Genomic DNA, 17,636 nt, shown 5'->3' with positions numbered 1-17,636 from the left:
TCCAGCTGTGATATACTATCATAAAGATCCTGGATTTCTTTTTGTTGCAGTTTATTTAGAAAGGAAGTGATAGATATCAACTCCCCTCTGACAACTGACTTATGTGCTTCCCATAGTATCTGTGAGGAGATTTCTGGTGAAGCATTTTGCTCAAAATATTGGGAAAGCACTTTGTTTATACGTGTCTGTACCTCGGTCCTTCCAAGTACTGACTCATTGAGCCGCCATACTCTGTCGGGGAAAGGCTTTAGATAATGAGAATTTTAACAAAACCGAAGAGTGATCGGAATAAATATTCGGGATTATTTTCGCCTGTTGTATATTGGCAAGCATTTTACTGGATATAAAAATATAGTCTAAACGGTGGTAAGAGTTATGAGGGTGGGAGTAGAAGGTGTAGTCTCGGTCAGAGGGGTTTAGATATCTCCATGTGTCAATCAATTGTAGAGATCCCAATTGTGACTTTATTCTGTAAAGATCTTTAGGTGAGAGCGAACTTTTCTGTTTGGCCGTGTCTAGCAAAGGCTCTAATGCAACATTCAAGTCCCCACCCACTATCAATGCACCCTCTCTAAAGCCATCAATTTTTTTCAGTGTTGAGAGTACCCATCTCAATAGTTTTTTATTTGGTGCGTATAAACTGCACAATGTTACAAGGGCACCGTTTAGTAGACCTTTGACAAAGATGTAACGACCCTGAGGGTCCGCCATAGTTTCTCTTAGCTGGAAGGGCACTCCCCTTGCCACTGCTATTGACACTCCTCTGGAACCGGACTGGGTGGTTGTCGCATGAAACCATTTATCATATATCGAGCTTTCAAAGGAGGGCAATTTATCCGGTTTGAAGTGCGTTTCCTGAATAAGCAATACTGCTGCCTGCTGTTTTTTGAATAGTTGTAATGTGTGGCGTCTAGTGTTTGGAGAATTCAGCCCATGTGCGTTAAAAGAGATGAATGTGTGTACCTTATCCGAATCCATCATGTTTCTGTACACAGCAGCATCCTTGCAGCTCACGACGGAGACGAATCCCTGTGCCTATGGGAGTGGGGAGGGGGTCTAGGACAAGTAGACCAGACGAAAGAAAGAAAAGGGTAGAGAAAACAAAAAGGTGAAGAGGGGGAGAACACAATATTAACATTATCCATGTTATTATGTTGCACAATATCATTGACCAATATGCCAACGTACCATAGTTACCTACTGACATTGTTTCATAGAGTGCCAGCTTGAGGAAAATTCCAATCAACCTTATAAACTAAATATGAAATATGAAATGCTCCATTCTAGGAGAATGCCCAGTTTGGGCTGTAGCTAGATCTAGGTTGAAACCTTACAACGAATTATTGGATAGATGTGGCAGCAGTGCTTACCCATATTTGGAAAAGCACGCCAACCCCATCAGATTTGCTTCAACCATACTCAATACCCCAACTGGGGTAGACACCAAGAAAACTTAACTGCAAAATCTGGGTCTAACCCAAAGTTCAAGTATTGTCTCTGGAGTCCTTAGGAAGCGAGGTCTTTGTCAGCTTCCTTTTCAGCCTTTGTGATTTTGGCGTCAGGGCTATCTGCCACGCCGGGTCATCTGGTAGCGGGTGCAATAGGGTCGCCGAATGGAAGGACTCCAGGTCCGGGTAGGCCTCCAGCTCAATCCCCAAGGATTCACATGCCTCTTTGATGTCTTGTGATGTTCTTGCTGAGATACCTTTGTCTCCATTTGTGATATGTACTCCAAACGGGAACAACCATCTAAAACGGATGCCTTTTTTTATCAATGCTTCAGTGAACGGTTTCAAGATCCTCCGCTTCCTGAGAGTGCTAGCCGATAAATCCTGGAAAAGTTTAATTTGTGAGCCTTCATACGAGATCTCCTGCGCCTCCCGCGCTCTGCGAAGAACTAAGTCTTTTGCTCGATAATCGAGGAAGCGACAGATCACATCTCGTGGAGTTTCCCCTTGAGAAGGCCTCGGACGCAATGCTCTGTGTACTCTCACCAGTTCGATTTCCTGTGGATCTGATTCATTAAGTAGATCTTTGAATATCTCTTGTGTTGCTTTCCATAACGCCTCTAAGGCCACCGTTTCAGAAAGGCCTTTAACTCTTATGTTGTTACGACGTTCTCTGTTTTCATGATCTTCTAGCACCGTGTGAATTGTATGTAGTTGGAGTTCATGGACTTTTAAAGAGTCTAGTACAGCGTTCGAACTTTGTGTCATGGCAACTTGTGAATTTTCCAATGTCTCAAGTCTGTGGCCTTGAAGTTTTAGGTCGTGTTTTATCTCTGCAAGTTCTTGTCCTATTGGCTCAAGAGCTTTAGACAATATACGTTTGATGAACGAACGAGTGACTAAGGCCTCTCTCGCTGTGCTGCCCGTGTCAGAGTCACTCTCTGGCTCAGAATCTGAATCTTCTAATGAGGTCAAATCACGAAGCTTGGGTGGTTTAGGAGAATCTGACGGAACCTTTTGTTTTTTAAGAAAGTCATCCATGTCCGTTTGCGTAGTGGACTTTGTAGGTTTGGGCATGCTCTTTTGCGTTTTTACGCTGGATCTCCCCATTTTTGCAGTTATCTAAAGCAGAGAAGAATAGAGCAGTTTGAAGATTAGAATTCCTCTCGCTGGCTATGAATTTAGCTAATGTTCCATTTTATGCCCAGTCTTATAAGTGATAAACAATGGAAAGAGATGTCGTTCTGGCTCTGGTCACTAGATGGCAGTCTATAACCACTTTCTGCTGGTTTTCCAGAAAATCCTCTCTTATATCCGTTCAGCTAGGTATAACATGGGTTAATTAGAAAGCAGATAAGGGGGGGAGGAAAGACGTAGGGACAGCACTCGTGGGGGGGGGAGCGCTTAATACAGATCTAAGGCTCCTTATATTACTCCCTTCTCTCCTCGCACCCCTCGGGTCAGACAGTCTCAGGCCCCCACTTGATTAATTGATTATCTCCTTTCTTGCTACGGAGTTAGGGAGAATGACCATGCTCTCCTGATCCTCTGTCCCCTGAATCAGACCCCCCCTCTCAAGACACTCCGTCACCTTGCTTCTGTTATTTCAGCGTTACCTCAGCTCCCGGAGACGCTTGAATCCCTCAGATCTCTCTCGCTGATTGCAGAGAGGGGAGGAGGCTGAAGCGTGCCGCTGCACGTCTATTCTAGGTCCCGGGCCGCGTGTCTTCTGCAAGCCCGACGGGACTATTTTCAATGCTGCGGCGTGATACACACTCTCTGTAGCCGTCCCCCAGCTAAGAGAACAGTAGCTATTTTGTGTGTCCTGGTCTGGGGATTTCGCAATGGTACCTTATCTGCAGGGGAGGGTTAGCTCCGGGGTCTCTCTTATCTGACGGCCTTAGGTCAGGGGTGAAGTCTTCTGCCCGAGGCGATGGTGCTGTTAGCAGTATATCCTTCCGCCACTCCGGCAATCTCCCGCCTGCAGGGCCTCAGTTAGATGAATCCCTTCTTTATCCCGAACGTGACTCGCCACCCAGGGTCTATGCGATCCAGTGGGGTCTTGGTTTGGGTTGTAATGCGGGGATGGTATAAAAAGAAGGCTCTGGTGATATTAGAGCCTCTTTTGGTGCATTTGTCCGGGAGCTCAGGTTTCCTGCTTCTTGCTCCACCAACGTTCAGGCTCCGCCCCCCAATCATATCTATAAGAAACTGTTTTAATTCAAGCAATCGCTCAATCATTAAATAAGTGCTGCCCCACCAAGTGGCTTGATTTAACAATTGCCCCTTTCCCAGCACGTCTCTTCAAGATGGAATCAATTTTAGGGGTTCTGGCGGCAATAACCAATTTCCTCACTTTTCCAATCAGATTTCCAGCATGTCCCTCTTGCAGACTATCTCTTATTGCCAGCTGCAGCGTGTGCACAACACACCGCATGTGATGAATATGAAAGTGCTCACAGGAATCATAGAATCGTAGAGTTGGAAGGGACCTCCTGGGCCATCTGGTCCAACCGTGTTTTGAAGCAGCTTCAACAAGATCATCTATTTCTACAGTATAATTTTGCTGTTCTTCTGTTGTAATATCTGTTTGTTCCTCAGTTATATGAACAGCTCTGTGGTCTTCCATCTCAAACACACTGAATCCTAAATTTTCTTCTAGCTGTTGTTCATTACTCTCATTCATCAGTTTAATTGTACTTCTCATGTTAGAAGCATTGTCCGTTACAATAGCAAGAACCTGTTCTTGTGTGAATGTAGCCTTAGATCAGGAATAGATCAGCCATTTATAGGACATTTCATAACTTTCCCAAATTCCTATAAAAAAAATATTCAGCACATTCTGCATTGAACTACTGTACCCAATTTATTATATATTTTAGGAGTCGGTCCATTTTATACCGACTCCACCAAAATGAGCTCCGACTCCAACTCCACAGCCCTGGTTCTGACTGACAGCCGGCTCCCCCTGTTAGGCAGATCCTCGCTGCCTATCAGTCAGAATGACGTTTGAAGTCCCACCCCGCCAGTGGAATTGAAAAGAAGCCTCCACTCTGTAGATATGTCAGTGAAGGCTCCGGAATGCTGGGGAAGAATGGCGCTTCAGCACAACAGGCAGATAAGTTGCAATTGCCTTCCTGTTTGTGCTTAGGTACATTTTTGTTTTTTGTAAAGTGTCAGATACCCCCTCTTAAAGATGTGCAAAGATATGGTATGGATAGAAAGCTATCCGTGAGATATATAATTCGTACCGTGCGTGTGTAGTTTACTGTACATGTATTTGCAATAACCAGCAAAGGTAAAGAAGACAGCTGTTGGCTGATTTTATCAGGCTGGGAAGGTCCATGGTTATTGGGCACTTCCCAGCCTAAAAGTATAAGCCCGCAGCTGCCCCAGAAGTTGCGTATTCATTAGATACGCCAATTCTGGTGCTTTGCCCGGCTTTTCCCGATTGCCCAAGAGCGGTGGCAATCGAGGTATTGGTAGATGGAATTGATGACAGCTGTGATTTGTCAAAAATCACAGCTGCCATCAAACCCGGGGGGTAAGTAATGGAGAGGAGTCTGAGACACCCCTGTTACTAACCCAGTAATCAAAAAATATAAACACACACACAAAAAAACACTTTATTTGAATAAAGTCTCCCCCACATTATTCCATTTTATATTAAAAAAAAAAAAAAAAAAATCCCATGCAGGTCTGCAGTAATCCACCAAATTCAACGTAGTCCAGAAATGGATACCTGAAAAACATAACACAGAAATAAACACGAGACACTCCCTCCTCCAGTTTTCGTAAAAATGTTACCATGAAGCTCTGCTGTAGTCCATGTTCCCCGAATCTGGCTCCAACGAGTGTGAATAGCCGTAAAGTTCCTGCTAGTCAAAGGCGCCAGGTAGTGATGACCATGCTCCTCCTCATCGCTGGGACTCGGGATCTCTGATGAGCGTTGTATCTCATGGATATCTATCTGTTTTATCTCTTATCTTTGCACATCTAACACTAAACAACCTGTTTCTATTCTGCATTCTATTCCAGTACGTGTCACTCGATAGCACCTGTACTGGTTTTTCAATTACTGTAAATATCAGGACTTGTGATGGGGAGCAGAGACAAAAGCTTTGAGTGGATTTTTTTTTATGACTGCTTAAATTAACGAAGATTATTTAGAAAATTGCTCAGCTGTGCATCTATGAAGCAAATTAATGGAAAATATTAAAGTAGAAACGCTTGTAACTGTTGACTTCTTTCCATTTACAGAATTTCGCACTGGCAAAGCACCGATTCTGATTGCTACAGATGTGGCCTCGCGGGGTCTAGGTTTGTACCATTACAGGGTGTATGCAGCGGATATGTTCCCTAACAGATAAAGCTATAGACAGATGCAGCTTCCTTTCCAACCACATAAAGACTGATATTATATCAGTTTTTATCACTACCGTTTCCATTATCGTTAGGGAGCCTGTTGATTATACTTGAATATTAGTTTTACTTTGAATGCTTAGCCTTTTTCTACAACACGGGAGGTATATTGTTATCTTCCTATATTTTTTTTTTTTCTTGCCTTTCTGGTCAGTGCCCCATCCATTGCTCTTATTATAGAAAACCAAACCATAAATTAGTCTGTTTCTTGTTACTTACAGACTTCCTACTCTTTAGTTTTATTCTATTATTTTCCTACTTGATGGAAGGATGAGCCTGCTTTTAGCATGTTCTATGTGTATTACTGAGGATTGGAGAGTTTGCTCCTGGTGGAAGTTCACCATTGGCTAAATGACAAAACATTTATCATGTTCCGAAAACTTCCTGGTCTCCTTCTCCCCAATGGAAAGGTGGTTCACTAGTGGTTCAATATGTGATTTACCAGAGGTACTGTGTAGGAACCCTAGGGCCTCCAATATTAGTTACGGTGCTTTCTTTTTGTTAATATTTGATACCTCAATGTATGGCTAGCTGCCGTGCATGAAATTGTGCCTTAGGTGACAGGTAAGTTTTATTATTGGTAATGAAATCATTCTGCTCACTTTAGGGATTTTATATATAAGGTATAAATATAACTTTTTAAAGTAGTTTTGTAATATTAAATCTTATCTTTTTTTTGTTTGTTTTTGACAGAGGCTGCAGATCACTCTCAGTACAGGGCCAGCTGCCTGTCGAAAATAGAGGGGGGATGAACACTGGAAGCTGCCCCGCTAAAAGGGCACTGGCTTCTTACACTCTTCCCTCGCAAAGGTCTTGTACTGAAGAGGCAGTTTTTGGGTCTGCATCTCCACCCCCTAACTTTCCCACTCTACATCGGGGTGCAAAAATGTGTGCTTTCCACCCTGACAGCTGAGCTGGGTGTACACCCCTTTTCCTTATGGCTGCTGGTATGATGCCATATTCAATAGAAGGACCACCTTTCTAGAAGGGAGATCACCTGGTGCTTCCCACTATGCTATCTGCTGAGCAACTGTGGGAAAGTTCCAAGCCAAGGAAGACTTGGGAAGTCACTTGGCTTTCGAGCAGAAGAATACCCCCTTCTGCTGTTTTTTTTTTTTCTTTCTACAGACTCCTGTGACTTCCTCCATTTCCAAATGTATTAGCCCTCCTCTATCTTAAAATGAGCTAGAATGCTGCAAGGTATGTTTTGTTGTCTATTATCTTGGTGGCCTTTAAAAAAAAAAAAAAAAAAAATGCCACTTAGATCAGCTTTTTCCCTACGTACATCTCAGCCTGAAGAAGCCCACAATTTCAAGCAGCTAACCACTTTAAATTTTTTTTATATCATTTCTCCACAAAGCTACAATGGCCTGCAGCATTCAGAAATAATCTTCGTGTAATAAGAAACAGACCTATACAAGGCCACTATTGTTTCTCCTGTAGTGGGGTGGGCACACTACACTGTGGAGCTCCCACTTCACAGATTTTGTTAACTGTCCACAGCAGATGAGTGGTGGAGGATGGGTTCTCTCTTCGCACATTAACAGGCTCGCTGGAGTTGGAGCTGGAGCTAGTGGTTCTCCCACAGAAGCATCTAGCCAAGCCAGAGCACGCGTTGGGACCTCTTGCTGCGCCTGGACAATTGATGCATGCTCCCTGCTTCGGTGGCCCTGTGTCCATGGATGAAGGCGGTAGGACCGCTAAATGCCAAACGGATGGGATTAGCAACAGCTGGTTCCCCACCTCGCTGAGGGAGTGTGCATCGGTCCGGACAAAAGCTCACCCGAGGATGAAATCCCATGGAGTAGCTCGACTTCAGCTTCATAATAAGGAACCAAATGATTGTGAAAATGTGTGCATTTAAATTAAACTCTGTATTTATTTCTCAAAGGGCTTTAGTGTGAGCATAGACATTTACTGAAAGTTTTAGCATATTGCTCATACGTGGGATTATGTATTTTAAAATTTTGCAGAAACCTTATTTCTGCAGTTTTCTGCAGGTGTGGATTCACACATTTAATGTCTGTAAATTTACATGGCTTAGAAAATAGTTAGCATCCCTTGTTATAATAATAAGTATGTCAAAATAGTATCCTATTCTGATCAGAAGGGGCTAGTCATAAAATCCATAGAATGTCTTAGAATAGTCGCAGGGGAGGGATCTGATTGTTGATTTGTTGGTAATTTATTTTCACCCTTTCCCTACATCTTTTTATTTTGCCGCCTTTAGGCTATGTGCACACGTGCAGAATTGCCGTCGAAATTTTGGCGGCAATTCCGCAAGTCCCTGTTGCGGGAAATCCGCATGTGTAATTCCCGCAAAAAGCTAGCGTTTTACAAGCATAATTAGCTTGCAGAGTGCTAGCGTTTTCCAAGCGATCTGTAGCATCGCTTGGAAAACTGATTGACAAGTTGGTCACACTCGTCAAACATAGAGTTTGACAAGTGTGACCAACTTTTTACTATTGAGGCCGCCTATGCAGCATCAGTAGTAAAAGATATGATGTTAAAAATAAAACAAAAAAATCGTGTTCTTCTCACCTTCCGGCGTCCTCCGCAGCCTTCCCGAGCCTCACAATGCTCCTGGCAAGTCCCGTTCCCAGCGATGCCTTGCGACAATGACCCCAGATGATGTAGCATCACGCGAGACCGCTATGTCATCACAGGTCATTGACGCAAGGCATCCCTGGGACCGGAACATGCCGGGAGCATCGCTGAGGCCTGGGAACGCTGAGGGGGGACGCCAGAAGGTGAGAATATCAAGATTTTTTTATTAATTTTTTTTTCACAGGGATATGGTACCCAGGGCCCGGAGGATAGTCTCCTCTCCTCCAGTCCATGGGTACCATCCGCACATTTTCCGCTTACTTTGCACATGGTGGTCACAGCCGTAAGAGGAACAATGCATTCCTATGTGTGCGGAATCCCCACGATTCCGCAAAAAGAATGAGCATGCTGCGAATTTTTCCGCGATGCGAATCCGCCGCAGAAAAATATGCAGCATTGTCACAGCATGTGCGGAATGCCATTGAATACAATGGGATGCGGATTTTTTGCATTTATGCAGCGTTTTTGCGGCGGCAAAAACGCTAAAAGTCCGCAACATGTGCACACAGCCTAATTGTATGTTTGTGGGGTTTTCTTTTTTTAGTGTGTGTGTGTGTTATTTTAGTTCTTGCCTAAATTCCCTAACTTTGTATTTTTTCTTCTTGTTCCTTTCCTCAATTGAATTCTTGTCCTCAACGCATCAATTGTCCTAATCACAGATGTGGAAGATGTGAAGTTCGTCATTAACTATGATTACCCAAATAGCTCAGAGGATTATGTGCACCGTATTGGACGCACGGCCCGTAGCACAAATAAAGGCACTGCATACACTTTCTTCACTCCGGGAAACCTTAAACAAGCTCGTGAGCTGGTCAAGGTGCTGCAGGAAGCTAACCAGACTATCAATCCTAAACTTATGCAGCTGGTGGATCATGGACGTGGTGGTGGTGGTGGAGGAGGTGAGCCTTTTTTGTACTTATAAGGTAGATTTATGCTACTGAGCTCTTGTAATGCATAATTATTGAAAAATGTTAAAAGGAATCTGTCAACAGGTTTTTGCTATGTAATCTGGTTGCGGCCTCGATTCCAGTGATGTATAGCTTAGTATACTGGGTGCAGCAGTTATGATGGTGGTCAGTTTTCTCTGCTGCGGTTCTAGCAAAGCCTGGTTGTTGAGCTGTGTATAACCATGACCACACCACAGCTTTCTGTGTACATTGTGTAGTGACCAAGAGAGCTGCTACTCAGTGCTGGGGTATGGTTGGGCAAGTTCTCCTGTACTGATTTCCCTGCCGATAAAACACTTATTTTCTTGAAACAGCAAAGCACAGTCCAGTAAGTGATACATCGTTATAATCGGGGTCTCTGCTCCTACATTATGGTGCTCTCGGTAACAAAAACCTGGTGCCAGATTCCCTGTATAACCACACCCCCACCACTGATTGGCAGCTTTCTACCCACAGACCGTGCACACAGTTGCCAATCAGTGGTGTGGTTATTCAGAGACTGGCTAGATATGCAACAGAAAAACTGATTTTATAAAAATGACAGCAAGCAGTCCAGTAAGTGACACATGATTGGAATTGGGGGTCTGTGCCCTGACATTGTGCTGCTCTTAGACGAGTAGCAAAAACCTAGTGACAAAATCCCTATTTTGAGTAGCTTGTGTTTTTGTAATTAGGAACACTTTTAAAAGCAAAGAAATTAAATACTCGACTGCATCGTTATTTTTAGGAGGCCGATCTAGGTACCGTAGTATTCCAACCAGCAATAACCCAAACATGATGTACCAAGAAGAATGTGATCGGAGAATGCGTGGCAAAGATGGTGGTAGACGCGACGGCCGAAATAATCGTGATGGAATGGCAAGCAATGGAACTGGAAGAGACCAGGGTCGTCTGACTTATGGTTACACAGGCCAGAGTTCCAACTTCCAGCCTAGCCAGTATGGCTACGGGCAGGGCGCGTTTACAGCAGGGGCAGCTGGCAGCTATGGTGCAGCAGCATATGGCCAAGCACCACAGCCGCTGATGTCCCAGCAGTTCGCCCCGCCCGGTACTTCGCTATTAAACTATATGAATCAAGCAGCTAGTTATCAGTACCCACCCCCTCCCCCACCTCCCCCACCCCCGGCTCGAAAATGATTTATTAATGTTTTTATTTTTTAGTTTTTTTTTTATTCTAGTTGTTTTGCAAGATACTTTTTATTTTTAAACTGAATTTCATTCAGATTTGTTTTGTCAACGGCAAGAAATCGAATTTGAGGAAAAACCTTTAATTTCATAATGCCTCATCTTCAATTTCCATTACTGTTGACATGATTTTAGGACCATGATTTTCTAGTGTTTTTTTTTTTTTTTTTGTGTGTGTGTGTGGAGGCCTACGATGGGGGAGATGGTGATGGAAAGGGGTATTTGTTTTTCAGTTTCATGTATTAAAACATCCTCTTACCTCCAGCTCTATTTCCATCTGTGATACATTGTCATTTGTTGATGTTTTGTACAAGAAAAATAAAGCATTTTTTTTTTCTTCAGGTAGGTAACCAATCCTGAATATGAGCACATACGTTCCCCTCCTTCAGCTGTTATGTGTCTGATTTTATAGTTCATTACATACATTTTGCCTATTTTTCACCCATCTCGCTGTTATACCAAGCTGTCCACTATTTAGCTTGGCCACATTTTACTTTTACAAAGCAATGCTGCCATAGAGATGCTGTATTCACCAAAATCTCAGGTGATAATAGGATGGGGAATTTGGAAACCTTTCTTGTTTGTTTTTTTTTTTTAAAGGTAGGTTCTTTCTCACTAGAGTGGTTACATCTGTACTAGTAAAGGGGCTTCCTTGCAAGATTTTTTTTTTTTTCTTCCTGTCATTTTTTTGTTTTCTCTGCTTACAAATGACACATTGTAGCAATCCTATTGCTAGTGCAGTCTCTTTGTTGCTTTGGGAGTGCAGCTTTGTTCCCACCTCCCACACCAATTCCATGATTGATACCATTTGGTATTTGTAAATAAAAGTGTCTCAAACGATGCCTGTTTCCTTTTTTTTTATTAAAAAAATGAAAATCGTGTGGATTAGGTAAAAGGTTAGAGCTGTCTAGCCTGTAATAGAGTATAGTCCTGTATCTATAATGACAACTACCTGGTGGATAAAATAAAAGTAGGAGTTTTGTCAGGATGGGGGTTAGCTCTAGTGTTCTCCAATTATTAAATAAGCAGATCCCTGCAGACAATGACCTTGTGGAATACTAGGAGTTGTTTGTCAATAGTTGGAAAGTCACAGGTTTCAATGAAACTTAGCCCTAATTGCTGTGGTTAACGATTCTGTAACAAGATCGTGAGATCTGTTTCAGAGGATTGACGCATAGTGAATGTATCTGCAGTTGTAGTTCTAGGAATTCCCTTAGGGTAAATGTGGGAATGCAGACACCCCTGTGTACCCTAGGGCAAATGGTGGGGGGGGGGAAGCAGACACCCCTGATACTTTCCCATAACCAGTGCAAAGCGTTCTGTTATTGACCTGAATGCATAAATCGGTGCTGTCGGAGCAAAATATAGCAACTTCACCCATCGGATAAAGTTTGGACCAAAACCAAACTACTTCAGCACGTTCCACAGATATCTCCACTCTACACTTAGCAGCATCTAGAGACCATAAAGCTTTGGTGTGGAGGTTACTGATACTGCATATTTTCTGCTGCAGATTTTTCAGACATGAAACCTACTTGATCAGCATGCACGATCTATGACACCACCTAAGATAATCGCATAGCGAATACCTCTGATATCCATAAAGACACCGGCTCAAATAGTCCTACCGTGAGTACGAAGTTCAAGTCCCGTGGCATAAACCTATATCTCTCTATGGGTCTAGATCTGCCTGCTGCTTTATTAAACCTGGTGACCCAGTAGTTATTAGCGATGTTGCATCTAAATATGGCCCCCAGGGCTGACGCCTGCACCTTAACGGTACTAGTGGAAAAACCCATGTCCAGATTCTTCTGAAGAAACTCCAGAATTTGGTCTATTGGCACGCCCTCCGCAGCTCTAAATTCTGTGGTGGCTAGAAATTTCCTCCAGGTCCTTGCATAGATCCTGGTTGTAATTTCCTTCCTACTTTTTAGAAGGGTGGCTAGTAAATTGGGGGAGAATCTTGTATCCCTCAGTAACCCCTTTTCAAATTCCATGCTGTCAGGTGGAGTCCTGCCACTTGTGGATGGTAGACTGGACCCTGGGAGAGGAGATCCGGATGTTCAGGCAGTACCCATGGATCAGAGACTGACATGGTCCTTGGCAATGAGAACCATGCCCTTCTGGGCCACAAGGGGGCAATTACTATAATCCTTGCCCTGTCTTCCCTGATTTTGACAATTCGTGTGGTATATCCAGAAGAAGACGTCACCTAGACTTTGAAACGGGTTGAATAAACCACCTTTCTTTTTGTGAAATACGTTTGGACATATGATTATTCAGCAGCGCAGATTTTATCCACATTAACCCGCTCATTTATCTACAACATGATCACTTGCTGACGCGTGGATGTGCCGTAGCGGATAACTTAATATGCTTTATCAAAAGCTCCATCTGACGAGTAGAATTTGATTATATCAATTCACTTTGCGTTGTATAAGACCCTATTTGCACTGTTCTCTCCAGCAGTATTCCTAGGGAGCCCTTCTGGACAGGTTACCCCAAACTAGCCACCACTTAAGTGACCTTACAGAAGCTCGGGATAAGGTCAGCCGTCCCTGCAGGAACCCTCCAAGGGACCTATCATCTCTTTGTAGGGTCCTTGCATGAAATTGTGCCCACCGGACTGCCGGGATGCATGAAGTTAGGGAACCCAACAGGGCCAAACCCTGCTGTGGGATTGTTGGATGCCTTCAAAACCTGGTGACGAAGGCGAACCAGCTTATCCGACGGTAGGCAACAATCCTGTTTTTCTGAGTCCAAAATGAGGTCCAAAAACTGCTGCACTCAAGGGTTGTAGCCAGGATTTTTTAATGTTCAATAACCACCCCAAGCACTCTGGAGTGGACATTGTCGTCTCTACCTGAACCAGACAATAGTCTGCCAACCTGCCTACAATAAGGAAATCGTCCAAGTAGGGAATGATGAGGATGTCGGACTCGCGCAGGTGGGCCATAACTTCGGCAACTACTTTAGTAAACACAAGGGGCAACCGCAAGGTCAAAGGGCAGAGCCCTAAACTGGAAGTGCTGGACTGAGCCCCCCCCCATGGTTACTGCTACCCTGAGGAACTGCTGATGATCTACCTGAATATGCACATGGTAGTATGCATCTTTCAGATCTAACACCGCCATAAAACTTTTCAAAAATTAGTTTATTGCTTCATTGGGGGACACGTGTAACTATGGGTGTGTGCTGCTGTCGCTAGGAGGCCGACACTAGGCAAAAAAGGAAAATAGCTCCTCAGTATACACTCACCTCCAGGCACAAAGCAACTCCGTTTTAGCTTAGTGTCTGTAGGAGGCGGACCTGGATCTGATCACAGTTTTTTCCTTTACAGGATTCCTGTTTTGGGTGTATTTATCTTTTCCCTTTTATCTTTCAAATTCATCCTGGGTTACAGGGTGTAATGTCTCACCCTGTTTTCCTACACATATGCAACCGAGAGAGCAGTTTGGTATCGCCCACTCTAGGACCCGCAGGCAAGACTTTATCCCGTCACCCTGATGGATGCTTCAGAGCGATTCCCGGTGGCCAGTCCTTGCCTTTTCCCCTCCTCACCCCTCTTCTCGGAGAGGGCTGAGAGGAAGACTGTGGTCACCAGCAGTGGCCTCTCCCTTCTTGTAAGGGGTTGTTATTATTTATAAATAATATATATAGCACCATTGATTCCGTGGTGTACATGAGAAGGGGTTACATACAAATTACAGATATCACAGTAAACTAACAATGACAGACTGATACAGAGGGGAGAGGACCCTGCCCTTTCGGGCTTACATGCTACAGGATGGTGGGGAAGAAGACAGTAGGTTGGTGGGTTGCAGCAGTTCCGGTGTTGGTTGAGGTGATATCTCCGGTAGTGGTGAGAAGGTAGCGGGGTCATTGCAGGCTGTAGGCTTTCTTGAAGAGGTGGGTTTTCAGGTTCCGTCTGAAGGATCCAAATGTGGTTGATAGTCGGACTTGTTGGAGCAAAGAATTCCAGAGGACGGGCAATTCGGGAGAAGTCTTGGAGGCGGTTGGATGAGGAGTGAATAAGTGTGGAGAGAAGGTCTTGAAAGGACTGGAGATTACGTGAGGGAAGGTATCGGGAGATTAGTTCAGAGACATATGGGGGAGACAGGTTATAGATGGCCTTGTAGGTCAGTATTAGTAGTTTGAACTGGATACACTGAGGGAATGGGATTCAGTGAAGAGATTTCCAGAGGGGAGAAGCGGAGGAGTAGCGAGGAGAGATTAATTAGTCGGGCAGCAGAGTTAAGGATGGACTGGAGAGGTGCAAGGATGTTAGTAGGGAGACCACAGAAAAGGATGTTGCAGTAGTCGAGGCGGGAGATGAGGGCATGCACAAGCATTTTAGTAGATTGAGGGTTGAGGAAAGGATGGATTCTGGAAATATTTTTGAGCTGGAGACAACTGGAGGTAGAAAGAGTTTGGATGTGTAGTTCGAAGGACAGGGCAGAGTCAAAGGTTACTCCGAGGCAGCGGACTTCTGGTACTGGGGAAAGTGTGATGTCATTGTTATAGCTAGGTCAGGTAAGGAAGAACTGAGATGGAGGAAAGATTGAGTTCAGATTTGTCCACATTGAGTTTGAAGAAGCGAGAGGAGGAGGATATGGCTGATAGACAATCTGGGATTCTGGACAGCAGAGAAGTGACGTCTGGGCGAGAGAGGTAGATCTGAGTGTCATCAGCATAAAGGTGTTATTGGAATCTGTGGGACTTTAGGAGTTGCCCCAGACCAAGGGTATAGATTGAGAAGAGTTGGGGTCCTAAAACAGCCTTGGGGGACTCCAACAGAGAGGGTGGGATGAGGAGGTGGTGTGTTAGTGGGAGACGCTGAATGTGCGGTTGGAAAGGTAGGAGATTCAGGATAGGGCGAGGTTTCTGATGCCGAAGGAGGAGAGGATCTGTAGTAGGAGGCAGTGGTCAACTGTCGAATGCAGAGGACAGGTCTAGAAGCAGGAGTATAGAGTATTGTCCATTTGATTTGGCTGTAAGTAGGTCGTTAGTAATTTTGGTCAGGGCTGTCTCAGTGGAGTGATGGGGGCGGAAACCAGATTGTAGATTGTCAAAGAGCAAGTTAGATGAGAGGTGGGAGGAAAGTTCAGTGTGGACGTGCTGCTCCAGGAGTTTGGAAGCGAATGGGAGCAATGATATTGGGCGATAGCTGTTGGGTCAAGGGTTGGCTTTTTAAGGATGGGTGTGATTGTGGCATGTTTGAAAGCAGGAGGGAAGGTACCGGACATTAGTGATAGGTTGAAGAGGTGGGTTAGGGATGGGATAAGTGCGGTGGTGAGGTTGAGGAGGTGGGATGGAATGGGGTCAAGTGCACAGGTTGTGAGGTGCGATTTGGAGAAGAGACAATTAAGCTCCCCTTCAGTGATGTTGGAGAGTGAGGCTATGGGGTTTGGGCATTGGTCTGGTATACAAAAGGGTTGTGGTGGTTGAATGATGAAGACTTGCCTTGTTTGGTCAGTCTTATTTTTGAAGTGTGTGGCAAAGTCCTTGGCAGAGATGAGGGAGGTTGGAGGGGGCAGTGGTGGGCGGAGGAGGGAGTTAAATGTTTTGAATAACTGGGTTTGGAAGATACGAGGGTTGTGAAGTAGGCCTGTTTAGCAGAGGTGAGGGCAGATTTGAAAGCGAGTGTTGCCTGTTTGAATGTGGTGAAGTCATCTTGCGAATTTGTTTTCTTCCAACACCGCTCTGCAATCCTGGACACTTGCCAGAGCTTTTTAGTGGTGTTATTGTGCCATGCCGTCTTCTGCACCGTCTGGAGACTATGCGGGAAGGAGGATCCCCAATGCCAGTGACCCCCCCCCACCATGTCGGAGGGCTCCTGATGTGATCCTCAGCAGTGAAGCTGATCAGTGGACTCACCTGCAGGTAGGTATGTTTCCTCCCCCAGCAGCGCAGGCAGGTCCTGTCCTCTTTCCAGTCCTTTCACAGGGCAGCGCAAGCATGCAGACCCCTTTTGTTTCCTTTAGCCCTCTTTCAGCAGCGGCCATTCTCCTTGGTCAGGGCACCCCCAGCAGCAGCGACTACTTTTCCTTCCCTGGAACCGCACATGCAGTGCTATTAGCTTTTTGCATCCCTCTACAGGGAATGGCCATTTTTCCTACAGCGCCCCCTCTCTGTCTCTCCCTGGTCGTCCTTACACACCTTTGTGAGGTTCTACAGGGTTAATACCCACAATTCGGCTGACGCAGGCCTGGGTAGGAAGGTACTGCAGGCGTCTGTTTCTCACCAGCCGACCTAAGTCCATTTTTTCTTTACATATCTTTTTTCTTTTCCCACCCTTGGGACTGTTTTAGACATCCCATAGTTACCTGTGTCCCCCAATGAAGCAATAAAGAATTTTTTGGTACTTACCGTAAAATCTTTCTTGGAGCCTTCATTGGGGGAACACAGCACCCTCCCTGAATGTTTGTACCGTTGTTGGCCTAGGAGCCATTGTTTTGGGTTGGTACATATGTTAAGCTTCTGGTTGCTTCTACTGCTTTAACACCAACTGAGTTGCTGTCGGTTGGTGTGTACGGCTGAGGAGGTGCTATTTTCCTTTTACAAGTCGTCCCTCATGACAGCACCATGGAGGACGTCCTCCTTGCAGGGACAGGAAAACACGAGAGGTTAAAAGGTCCCACCCCACCCCCTTTCCCTCACTGTTTTTCCCATCCCTGCATGGAGGGACACACTAGAGCAACGCTGCACAGCTTACCCGGAGGGCTCAGGGCGATTGTGCGGCTGGTCCAATACCCTCCCCCCTGTCAAGTGACCCATGGCCAAAACGCCCTGGTGGGGAGTCCCTCTGCCCCAAAGACCAGATGGGCTCTTGGGTAGAGCCGCTCCGGTGGGAGCCTCTCGGCTCAGGTGCCATATACCACGAGCCCTCACTTCCAGAAATTGCGGCGGGGAGGGTCACACTTCCGGTGACGTCAGGCGCCCGGGACTAGTGTGCGAACAAGCAGCAGCAGGAACGGCAGAGAGAAAGAGTCACACTTCCGATGACGTCACAGGCACCCAGGGCTGG

At 45.1% G+C, this 17,636-nt stretch overlaps 1 protein-coding gene across 3 annotated transcripts in view; it reads left to right on the top strand.

The window, feature by feature from the left end:
* DDX17 (DEAD-box helicase 17) overlaps positions 1-11,449 on the top strand; it is a 38,017-nt gene extending 26,568 nt beyond the window's left edge. Inside the window, exons 11-13 of one of the 3 annotated variants that reach the window (XR_012220772.1) lie at positions 5,709-5,768; positions 6,564-6,680; positions 9,137-9,274. Coding sequence is in view for 2 of the 3 variants with exons in the window: in XM_073549459.1 (XP_073405560.1) it covers positions 5,709-5,768; positions 9,137-9,376; positions 10,152-10,561 (710 nt within the window). In the remaining variant the exon portion in view is untranslated. Of the gene's footprint in view, positions 1-5,708; positions 5,769-6,563; positions 6,989-9,136; positions 9,377-10,151 lie in introns of those variants that run through there. The other 2 variants (XM_073549459.1, XM_073549460.1) reach the window with 2 other exon arrangements.
* The last annotated feature ends 6,187 nt before the right edge of the window (positions 11,450-17,636 follow it).

The sequence above is a fragment of the Dendrobates tinctorius genome, unplaced genomic scaffold, assembly GCF_039654945.1.
Source record: "Dendrobates tinctorius isolate UK_male_01 unplaced genomic scaffold, ASM3965494v1 ptg000159l, whole genome shotgun sequence".
NCBI lineage: Eukaryota > Metazoa > Chordata > Amphibia > Anura > Dendrobatidae > Dendrobates > Dendrobates tinctorius.
This window is presented reverse-complemented; position numbering and strand designations above follow the sequence as displayed.